We start from the raw sequence: 12,284 nt of genomic DNA on the forward strand, positions 1-12,284 counted from the left end.
GTGTGTGTGTATGTGTGTGCGCAAGCTTATGTGCGAGTGTGTGGGTGGACGGGGATAGTTTGTGGGGGCGATGAACCTGGGAGTTTTTAGAGCTGAGAGCAGCCATCTCAGCTGACCTTTAAAGGATGGTTTGGATGTAAGAAATGATGGCAACTAATTGCGTTAGCCTCAGCATAGCTCCAATTTGCTACTGTGGACCTGGGGAACGATTTATCATACAGTACAGTAGAGTGTGGTCAGACTGGGCTTGGCAGGGCCCAACAGATGCTTGCTACTGCAAACTAAACCTCTGCTTTGATAGATATCGTTGTTTTATGCACAGTCAGCTGTTTGTCTTGCAGCGAGGCATGTCAGCCAGATGAGATGTTCTGTTCTTAGCCTTCTGAAAAGAGGAAATGCAATGCAGAAAAGGTCCCTTTACCTTGAGAAAGCGTATTGATATCTGTCCAGGTCCGGATATTCACTCCGTTTCATCCCATCATCAGCATATTTGAGTAAATCCAGGACGGACAAAGAGGCGTCTTCATGCTGGGACCTGTGACTTTGGCCCATTTCCACATATTAAACCGCAAACTGAAAATCTCTCTCTGTACACACACACACACACACTGAGCTTGGCCTCCCTGTTAATAGCGCAGGAAATATTATCTGCTAGGGGACAGCTGCAGGCTCACTAGAGAGACAGAATGGTAGAGTAGGCTCATTATCCCAAACACAGACACAGACCACACCACACACACACTTTCAGGACAGCACACAGCGTGAGAGCCTCTCTATCCCATTTTTTCACCCAATTCCAGGTCCTAGAACAAGAACAGCTAGGGAGTCAGGCGAGCAGGGCCTCATGCAGTATGTATACAAGAAGGAGGGACGCTGGATGTCTTATTTAAACCAGGGGGGCCAGAGGCAACTGATTCCACCACATCTCCGGATCTGACAGGGCTTCTGGCGGAAGAGTTGGGGCTTTGTACCCCATCCAGATCTGGGTCCGTCTGTCTGTCTGACAGACTGTCTGGCTGCCTCTGTCTCGTTCTTTGCTCATTCTGCCTCCATCCCAGAGGATTTTGTTTTCCACTACGCAGATGTTCGGGGCTGTCTGCTGCGCTGCACTCAGCTGTGTTTATAACAAAGAGGTGTTGGTTTGGAGGAGGAGAGAGGGCAGCGAGGTGGGGGAGTGAGTGCTGTTGAGGAGCGGTGGAGGTCACTGCGCTGTTGGTGTAAACACTGGCTGATGCCAGCTCTCCCCCGGGCCTTCAAATAGTCAATGCAGCATCCCATTTTTCCCCTCTTTTCCTCCCCTCAAATCCCTTTTTATTTTCCAGAGGGACAGATGCATCTGCATGTAAGCTGGAAGAGTTACAGTGAGGCCAGCAGGGTGGGTAGAGACCCACTGAGAGGACATGTTACTGACTTACTCACCCAAGCACTTAATACAGGCTTTGCATTAGCTGTCCAGGAAAAACATGTATTCTCTCACAGTCTCTTTACCAATTTCTTAAGTATATATACTCTTGATCAACAGGTCATTGTCACCAGCTGATGCAGTATGTTTACAATTTTATACTCAAAAACAAGAAAATTTGAATTTTTAAGTAAAAAATGCACTCTTGAATATTATCTAAGCCAAATCTGGACACTGCATCTTTGATGTTTGAGTCACCTTGATACTCAAGGCTGATATTTACAATAAAGCTCATCAGGTTGAACTTGCTGAGACAAATAGAGACAGTGTTTCTTCAGATGGAGCTGGTGCTCTAATGGATCGGATGTTTAGTGTTTACATTTACATTCCTGGATGGCTGTATCTGCTTTTAACCACACCAAATGAGCTCACTCATCATGCAGCTGCAGTGCTGAGTTTGACTTGGATCAGGCTGTAGAAAATTTAGAGGGTCACACACATACTGTAATCATTATTCATCTTCATGTTCAGCATACTGTGCGTATATCTGTAGAAGTATGCCTCCTCCTCGTAGGCGGTCACAGCAGATGAGTCACAAAATATGTGACAACCTTTGTTTCTGATAAATATTGTTCCTTAAGAATTGAGGCTGCGTAATGTTACAGCTGTGCGTAGGGCAGTGTGGGTGTGATGCAGCAAAGGGACAGGGTAAGCTATTGCTGCCCATCTTACTCTGAAATCAGGTTCCTGTTGGATTGGATTCACACTCCACATTACAAGAAGCAGACAGCAGTATCTGGGCTCAGCAATGACCAATTAAGTGCTTAAAGGGTTTAGTTAGGAATTTGTTGGCTGTCAGTAGGTGAGGGGTCCCAGGGTGAGCCTGACTTTGATCTGCGACTGAGGTGACTTTTGAGCAAGCTGAGGAGCGTGAGACAACGAATGGAAAATGCTCGGTTTTATCCCCAAAACACAGACACAAGCATACATTCACATTATTTCTCCATACATACAAAGGGATAACAATGCACATTCACACATTGCACTCCCCTCGCACACTTAGTGTGTGGTCTGAATTTCAGCCTGAAATTTACAAGCACTGTTTTCATATGTTTTTATATGTATACGCAGTGAAGCTGGGAAAATGATTACTGGCACACTGTGTGCAGAAGGGAGCTTGTTGCTTTTTCATTATTTTCTCCCCTCTCAATAAACCTCCAGTTTATCTGTAACACCAGAGATATGGAGTCTGGAGATATGTGGTTCTTCTGCCCCTCAGAAAATAGATATTGTTGCAGTTACCACTTTGTAATGATATTGATTTGATATTCTGATAAGGCAGGCAGGAAAGGACTAATGAATTTAGGTGAGGCAGGTTTGTAATTTTGCATTCTGCCCCACTTGAAAATCAGAATTTCTCAGTTCATCTCTTTAAACCTTCACATCTACTCGGCATCAAATTAGACTTAGAAATGAGAAGCTGTGGATCTCTTATGTCTGAATAATGAAAATCCATGTGTCATCTTTTTTACAGCACCTCTACAAGGAAAAATCAATGCAAATAAGAATCATATCATACGAAAGTCCTAAGAAAGGCAGCAATGGTGGATTGGATCTAATGTGGATTTTCATCTATGTTAAGATAGCACGGGTGTATGAGCGCATGGGATGTAAATATGTAATGTCAGGGAGATATGAAGAAGCGATGATAGAGAGGTGATGAGCAGTGTATATTGAAGTGTGTGTGTGTGCATGATTATATGTAGGTCTGTGTAGTTCGGTCAACAAAGAGGAAGGTCATTGCTATTAGAGATGTTGATGGGCACAGATATTTATTTATCATCACTGTTGCAAAGCTTATTGAAAGTTAGGTTATATGGGAGAAAGCAGGCCATTTAAAACAAGAAGCGTAGTGCAGTATATGCAGTAGCCTATATACCATTTTCTATGTAGTCAGTACAATATGGTTTTGGTAAGATTGTTACAGTTTTCATGCAGGCTGGTGCATTAAATCAATAGTGATGTGTGCCTTACATTTTTCATCTGTGCAGAACTAATTATGTGTTTTAAACCATGGTTACTGCCTGTTTTAATAGTTGCCTTCTGCTTTATAAATGTAGCAACAACAAATGTTATGATTTGTTTTTTATTAATTTCAATCATCTGCATCTTTAACTGTTCATTTTCTGTGTTTTTCCTCTATATAGGATGTATTGACATTTTGTCTGTTTTCTTTTTTTCTTCTTTGCAGTTCTACGTGATGACTTCCGACAAAACCCTGCAGATGTGATCGTGGCAGCTGGAGAGCCGGCAGTCCTGGAGTGTCAACCTCCACGTGGACATCCTGAACCTACCATATCATGGAAAAAAGATGGAATAAACATTGATGACCGAGATGAGAGAATCACTGTAAGACTTTTTTTTTTTTTTCCCTCTGGAAACTGCAGTGACTTTAACATTGTTATTGCTGACACGTAGGCTCATCTACTGATGCCTGAAGACTGCTTTGTATATAAGGATGATGTGTTTAAATGTATGAAATAGAATGACCCAGTGATGCAGGCCAAGTCATTACCACCACTTCAGTGTTTATTGAAAGATTGATTTGTTTGTCTCATTATTCACATATTGCAATTACCGAACCCAAAACAGCCTATTTTGGTTGCTACAACCTTTAATGACTGAGGTAGATAGAATCAGTGTTGCTCCATCAGTCAGCAGCAGTGCATTGATCAGGGATGGTTTGCTGATGAAATCAACTAGGAGAAGCGTAGATTAAGAGGGAGAAATGAGCTGACCAGAATCAAAGAGAAGAAAGTTGTACTCAGCAGCAGCAGTGCATGCAGATTCTAACCAACTCTCTACATTTGGTTTACAACCAAACCACCAATTATTCAGCTTTAATTAAAACAACAGCCCAGCTAGCCCTGCAGTCTCAATCAGCTATCGAGCTTGCTTACCAAAGGCCTGTCTTGAATAATACTAGTTCAAACTGTTTCAACCAAACACGACTTTGTGTCCATAGTTGTTTTTCTTAAGCAGGAAGAGACTTTTAGTTGTGTTTGATTATACTGATTGGATGTGTGCTTTAGGGAAATAAAATACTCTGACTCAGCACTCAGCTAACACAGGCAGGTAGTGAGAAGTAAGTAGTTAGATGTGGGTCTGGATCCCATTTTAACAATTAGCCTGTTGGGGTTTTAGGTTCTGCACATTGTGCAGTTGTTGAACAGTCAAATAGTTTGGTCCCCAAGTGCTGACGATGGCTAACTTCACAGTACAGTCATGGAAAATCAAATCTTCCCCAGATAATAAATACAGCATACTAATAAAGATGTTCCACTCTGTATGCCTGTAGTATAGTGCTCAAATCCAGCCCGGGCTAGTTGTGCTAAATACATTTTCATTACTCGGTTAAAAGTTAAAACAGTGATTTATTGCTGTTGGCTGTCTTGGATTATACATGACTAAACACAGTTTTGCTCAGTGAGCGCCAGTAGAGGTTGGGTGCATTGAGCCCTGATCACAATTCAAACTCCTAAACAATGCGAGTATTCTTTCTCTCTATATCTTTTTTTAGGCTGCACAGGCAGAAGATTAAGAGTCCGTGTCTGGCCGCTGAGCAGCATAATTGAAAGAAATGAGCGCATAATTCAGTTTAAAGAGAACAAATCATATCTGTCCCTGAGTTAAGTCAGTTACTGATAAGCACGAAACCTCTATGCCATGTAGTGAACTCTTGTGGCCTTTGATTTATCTCCGTATCTCTTGTGTTTTCTACACATTTGGGTCCTGCATATATTGTGTATTTAGGTGTGTGTACACCTTACTACCTATTTGTCCACTTTCCGCGGTATTTAAGGTAAAATTTAACATCCTATATTTCCTAAATTGACATTCAAGACAATTTATGTTGGGCATTTGATTTGCTCTTCTATTAAATGAAAAAAATGCATGCCTCCATCTATTTCATCATCTGTCTTTTAATTTTTTGTTCATCACCTAATTGCAAACAGGTTGTTGTTAATAGTTGTTAAAGGTGAAGTACTTTGGGGATAAAGCAGCCCTGTTTCAACTCAGTATTATGCATGGTGCTCTTGCACTCATGGCCTTTCCCATAATTTTAGCCCCACTTACAACACACACACACACACACAAACACACACTCTTTCTGTTGTTTATATGTCATTTTTGCAATAACATCCATCTCATCCCATGCATGGTAGAAGTAAGGACTTATTCTTGCTGCTGTATATGTGATGATGTGCACTGATGGTTGAAATCCTTGGAGTAAATGTTGTGAACACTGCTGCTCTAACACAGTCTAAATGACTCAGAGTGTCCTTGTAGCCTGCAGCAGTGTTGGGGAACTGAGAATAGGGTCTGGTAGATTTAACAGTGCTGCATGGACCAGCTGGTGTTGCTCACTATAAACGTACTGTCAAGCACAAAACCTCACAGACTGAGCATTCCCAAATGACCACTTTTAAAGTAGTACTAAGTATGTGTAATCAACTGTGTTGACAGATTAGTCTGTACGCTGTCCTGTGGACGCCCATGTTAACAGTTGCGTTAGAAATAGGACAATCATTGGGCGATCCAGAATTTGTTCATGATATAGTAAATTTGGTATAAATGAATATAGGACTGTAGAGGGGAAGCAGAGGGTGGAATCTTTATAATGTGATGAACAGCTGAGCTCGTCAAACGGCCCCTTTGCATTGTTGTGTTTGGTTTAGTCCATTCCTCCCACCATGCAACATGCTGGAACGTGCAGTCTCCTTGGTGATCACTGGTGATCAGAGCAAAGTCCCAAACCACCTGCAGTGGGGATTTTCTCTCTGTGCTGCACTTTACTGGGATGGGTCGGCTCGGCTTTGGTGGCCGCAGCATAAAGAGGAGGGAGCGCACTTCAGAGAGAGGCAAACACATCAGAAGGAACCCTTCTGTTTTTCTATCTATTTTAGTCAGCTGTGTGTAAACACCAATGACATGCTGTGTGCCATCTCACATATATCCATGACTTCATGTGGGGTGGTTGTGAAAAGTTTCCCACTGAGCCATAAAAAGTGAGGTAGGTCTATTACCCTGTAATGCTGCTGTGCCACTAGCAACAGCTGGCCGCATTCCTCTCAACTTTGTCAAGCAGGTCTTTCAGGAACAATGAGTAAAGGATTAATAAAGTGAAACAGGGAAATGCCAGTATTTAAGCTTAGACCATTGTCTGCTTAGAGCAATAGTCTGTCGGCAACATCATAAATGGCCAAAATGCAGCACATTATCCTCGTGCTTTTGTGCAATAGTTGTGGCTAATTATCAGTCTGGAAAATTAACTGCTGTGTGAATACCAACAGAGTGCATGCTGAATAGGGGGTTTTTCATTATCAGCATTGCCAAATGACATGAGACAAAAGGCAACAGGATAGAGCCATCTCCCTGTAATGCAGGGATAATGGTCAGATTGTAGGGGCTTTCAGCAGCCTGTGTGCTCCGCTGCGTTTTGTGGAGAGGATATGCATGCAGAGAAAAAGAGGGCCACTGCTGCATTCATTTACTTTAGCCAGCTCTCAGAGTCCCCACTGCTCTGGCACTCCAAATATGCCTGTGGAGAAACTGCCACAGAGGTAAGAATATGGATAGAGAAGACGGGGCCTTAAGTGGATCCTCATGTTAAAGCCCTGTGGACCCAACAGTACACCCCCCTCTCTCTCTGCTGTATGGTCTGCCCTGACCTTGGGCCTTTGTGAGTGTCACAGTGTTTTAGCTGTTAAGCCTTTCCTCAAACAAACAGTAACATAATGATACTTCAAACCCCTCCAGCACCACAGGGTGCCCTAAATAAGCCAGCCTTCCACAGCCTCTTCAAGTCTCTCTACCTCCTGCTTTACCATGAATATTAAATAGGGGTGAAGGGCTGAGGAATGCCTCAGAACCAGAAGAATGTTGCAAAGCTGTCCCTCAAGAATCTTGACTTGCCCTGGCTACTTTATAAAAACTAAAAGCGTTATATGATATACACACTGTTTTAGCTGTCCATCATGTGCAAGTGGTTAAAACTTGACTGTATGCACAGTATGTAAAGTACAGGTATGTACATTTACTCAGACATATCATAGCTTGCATGTGAACACACATGTCGGAGGGCTTGAGTTTAACATTGTAGTCATTGGGAAAGCAGATTTTTGCAATATTGTGTGTCAAGTTCTCTGTCAGTGGTTCTCTAATGAGGGTATCAGTTACAGGCTTGCAGGTGGTGGTCCTGGTCTTGCAGTCTGATGTGTGCATTTAAAACCTTAAGCTCCATCAAGGCGCAGAGATCATTGGTGCACCATGCTATTGTCTGTCTCTGCACTGACTGGCATGGTTGTGAGCTGAGAGAAGGGCTGAGGGGCCTTTTCTGGGGCTGGGGCTGCCTGTCTGACTGTCTGAGAACAAAGCACCTCCTCTGGCCTGTAATCAAAGCCCTGGGAAATAACAGACATGACATTCACCTGGACAAACACACACTCACTGCTGGGTGTATGTGCTTGAATACATGTTCACTTGCTCTCACTAGCAGTTGATGCATACACAGAAACAATTCTAAGAAACCTATTCTTTGCAACATTCCTGGCAATAATAGATAAAACTGTCCTGATGCTCTTTGCAGCGACTGGAAAAGTGCTTGCAGTCCTGCGGTGCCTCAGGTGTTCCCTCAGGGACCTGCAGTTGTGTTGGATTGGGAAAGTGTTCTTTGGCTCAGCTTACCCAGAGGAGGAAGAGGCAGACTGATTTAGACTTCAAGTGGAAGCTGAGTGGGAACAGCAAAAAGCAACTAGAGAGATAGAGTAGTCCAGTTGGTTTCTCTCTGTGTGAGCTCAGAGCAAAACATCAAATAAAAAACCCTCTTTAGCACCAAGCCATTATGTGTTTGTGAGTACATTTCATCATGGTGTTGTAATGGCTTTTTGGTAAGTGAATGCTCTCAGGCATTCCTAAATGCAATCAGGAAATGTTTTGTAATGTTTGAGCTATGCTGTTTTCTGTTTTCGCTGTGTCAACCACAGGCCCCAAGTGTCTCTCATACTCTAATATTGCTGTTTTTTTATGTTTAGCCTCTCACCTCCTCCTCTTCTATTCCCTTCAGATACGTGGAGGAAAGCTGATGATCACTAATGCCCGGAAGAGTGACGCTGGGAAGTATGTGTGCGTTGGCACAAACATGGTTGGAGAACGCGAAAGTGAAATAGCTGAACTTACTGTACTTGGTAATTGATCCTTTTTTCTCTATTAGAGTATCTCAATCTGTTGTCTACTTTACTGTCTGCCCACATACAACCCAAAACCACCCACACACACATCTGCACACATTTATTTCTTCTGTTTGTCTGCAGTGAAAAACAGAATCCAGATGTTAAGGTTTGATTGTCTATCTCCCAGGGAACTAAATGGTGTCACTGACCTTTATCAGATAGAGTGTGAGATGACCTCCAATCTCACACTTAGCTATGAATCCCACGCTGGCCCCAGCAGCTCCTCTCGTATGACCAGCTGCACCTTATTTCACCATGAGTGACCTCTGACCCCGATCCTCTCCTGTGTCCCAAGCGCAGAACATGTCCAGACTCCTGATTTTATTGCTAGCTTTCTTAATTCATCCACCTCTTCTTCTCAGAGACCTCTTATAACCTGTAAAACAGAACAACAACAAAGCAGGTTTCGTAAAAAGATAAGTAATTATAGTGAAATAATACTGTCAGGGCTTAAACAAGGCCTTTTGTGTTGGTCCATGTGAGTGAGAAACCCAGAAACTCTGGTTAATCATAAACCACCTGGTTTAGTTTTTGGGACCAAGTCTGTTTAAATGTGTTCAAAGCAAGCAATGATCTTTATAGCCTCAGAAAATCATAAATAAATAAATAAATAAATAAAGAGATTAGAAGTGCTGTGGTGACCCTGCACTGATTTGGTGACCAGAGGGAGTCGGACTTTAGTGTGACGGTATTAACAAGATGACATGAACGGTTAGACTTTCTGTGTCAGGTCTTGTTCAGTGTCCTTTGTTCAATTAATATACTGCCTTGTCATGTGTAATTAAAACCATAAACGGTACTACAGAGCGGTAACTGTTTCCTGTCTTTGTGGCGTATGTGTACTGTCTAGACAGTATTTTTGACTTATTTAATGTGTGCCGTTAACCATAAATTGGCTTTTGCCTTCACATATCGTGTCTCTGTAGACAAACCCAATTAGATTATTTCACATTATTTCATTATTTTTTATTCCAGGACACCTCACAGGAACTAAACCTAAATTATTTTAACTAAGCTTATTTTCAAGATGGCTTTTTCCACTGAGTTTCTTAATTTCAAAGTTAGATCTAAAGCCTTACTGTAAAGAACAAAGCCAAAATGTATTGAGGCAATCAAAGCAACGGATTTAATTACTTTAACTTAATCAAAACAGTACTACTGTTCTGTGCTCTGTGTGTTTTCATTTGTGTACTGTTTTGATCTATGCAGAGCGTCCCAGCTTTGTACGTCGCCCAGGCAGCCAGGTGGTGTTAGTCGACCAAAGTGTAGAATTCAGGTGCGAGGCCCGTGGCGACCCAGTTCCCACCGTGCGTTGGAGGAAAGACGATGGTGACCTGCCCAAAGGAAGGTATGACTCACCGACTGGTCCCCTTTCATTACACAATACCTTCCTCCCTCACCCTCTCGCTGTCTTTGTTTGATCCCTTGCTCGCTTTTGTCTGTGTCGTCAGCTGACGCATGTTGCATTGAGTAACTCTGTGTATACAAAGTTTTTGTGTGTTTGACAACAATTGATACATGAACACCATTTTTAATCTAGATATGAGATTCGTGAGGACCACACCCTGAAGATCCGTCGTCTGACCTCAGCTGATGTAGGCTCCTACACCTGCGTGGCCGAGAACATGGTGGGCAAGGCGGAGGCGTCGGCCACGCTCACCGTCCACGGTAAGAGTCTTCTGTTCAGTCAGCCAAATATTTCATTTACAGCCCCTTGGACAGCTATTCTTAATTTATTTCCATTTTGGGTTATTGTGCAGCTTGATTCAAATGCAATTTAGCCCAGCCTCATTGTAATAATAGCCTTCAGCTTTAGTACTACATGGTCATCACTTTCAACTATTCTCTCTCAATTAGCTGATTGATTTCTAATAAAAAGAAACGTAAAAATCCATAACAGCTGTAGAGTTGGGCACATGGGAGCTCAACAGCAATCGATTTCATTTGCCCTATACAAGTGGCATTTCTCCAGAGGCCTGTCTTCCTTCATGTTTTAAGACGTACAGTACTACTTGAAAACCTATGGAATATGTGTGTGTCTCCTGTGGCCCTCCCCATTGGACGCCTTATTAACACAGTTGGAATATAAAGCAGCCGGTCACAGAGTGTGAACATTCAGAAAGAAACCATTCAGAGGAACTGGGGGCTGGGATCACCCCAAAACCCTCCTGAGAATCAGAGGAACACAGGGGCCATTTAACGCCAAACTAATGGGAATGTTGGGAGTCGGGTGAGAGAAGACGGGAGGGAAGGAGGAGGAGGCTTAGTGCATGGGAGATGGGGACTGGATGAAAGGACAGTGAGTATGTTGGTCTTGGTGGTGGCTCACCACTGATGCAGAACGGGTTGGGAATTGGGGCTGGGGGCGATTGTGGTGAAGAGGATAGAGGGGGAGAGGTTTCTGCGGTGAGGTCAGTCATATTAATGTCACTCCCAGCAGTCAGTGCAGCACAGATAGAAAGAGACAAGGCAATTTCATTCCTCTGCAAACCCCCACCCTCAAACACAGATACTTCATCTTCACATGGCTACACTTTGAAATTATTTCTTGATTTTCTCCACAAGACAGCAATCTTTAGATCGGGTTGAAAAGCAAAATTAGGCACACCTGCCAATACAACCATCAATATATCTACTTCTCTTATTGCCTTTTTTCACTCTTTCCCTCTCCCTAATGAAAGCTAAGTTGATGAAAGGGAACAGCATTGATGCACTGGTTCAATAAGCTGTTCTCCTGGCTTAGAATCATATTTGAAATGCTAAAACCATGCTTGTCCTCAGTGGAAATGAAATGTCTTAACCTCAGGCCAAATCCCTGTTGCCTGCATGCAGAACAAGGCACTGACCCTTTATTCATACATTATGGCTTTCAACCCCCCATGTTATAAGAGTTAGAAAGGCATGAAAACTGAAGTAAAAGCACTTAAATTGATTTCACTTCAACAAAGAAGAACCTCTGCCACAAATTCAGGGGACAAATGTCAGGACTTTCTTTTCTTGTAAGACCAGGTGAAAGGCATGGCATAAAATCATAGGACTCCTCTCTGTACTCTCATGGTTAGATCGGACTGAGGCCTCCAAGCTTTCAAAGTTCCTAGAACCATTTCCATCAACTCTTCAGGTTCCTGAGCTCAATCCAAGACCAGGACATGAGGAGGCCAGGGAGGCTGTGGGCACTGAGTAGTCCAGCTAATTAAAGACAAGCAGGCCACAGTCCCACGCCCGGAAATGACATGCTTCTAATTACAGATGTGGGCATAGGAAAGGAAAGGAAAGCCGGGTAATTGTAGGTCTAAACAGGCCAAAGTATAGCAGAAACGTATAGGTAGTAAGATGCCGCTGTAGTAGTGAAGACAACAGTAATGTGGGGGGCAGGAGTTTAGTCTGTGGGTTTTGTGGGCAATGCTGTCGCCCTACATCAAGAGTCAAAGTATGGCAAGATGGCCGAGCCACTGCATAAGAATAACTGAGCAGCTGAATAATATAATTTCAGTGGTATTGAGCTACTGGCAGAGAGAAGTATACCACAAAATGGGTAATCCGATATTTAAGGAAGAAGTGGAATTAATGTAAATATTCTTTGAACTCAA

The 12,284-nt window shown here is 42.9% G+C and overlaps 1 protein-coding gene across 2 annotated transcripts in view; it reads left to right on the forward strand.

Moving 5' to 3' along the window:
• robo1 (roundabout, axon guidance receptor, homolog 1 (Drosophila)) overlaps positions 1–12,284 on the forward strand; it is a gene marked incomplete at its 5' end in the record, with an annotated part of 109,894 nt that overhangs the window by 63,530 nt on the left and 34,080 nt on the right. For both annotated transcript variants that reach the window (XM_035680383.1, XM_035680384.1), the window contains 4 exon segments: positions 3,654–3,811; positions 8,529–8,649; positions 9,904–10,042; positions 10,235–10,362. In XM_035680383.1, coding sequence (XP_035536276.1) covers positions 3,654–3,811; positions 8,529–8,649; positions 9,904–10,042; positions 10,235–10,362 — 546 coding nt within the window.

This window comes from Morone saxatilis, unplaced genomic scaffold (genome assembly GCF_004916995.1).
Source record: "Morone saxatilis isolate NCDOM2014 unplaced genomic scaffold, NCSU_SB_2.0 Contig8, whole genome shotgun sequence".
Lineage (NCBI taxonomy): Eukaryota > Metazoa > Chordata > Actinopteri > Moronidae > Morone > Morone saxatilis.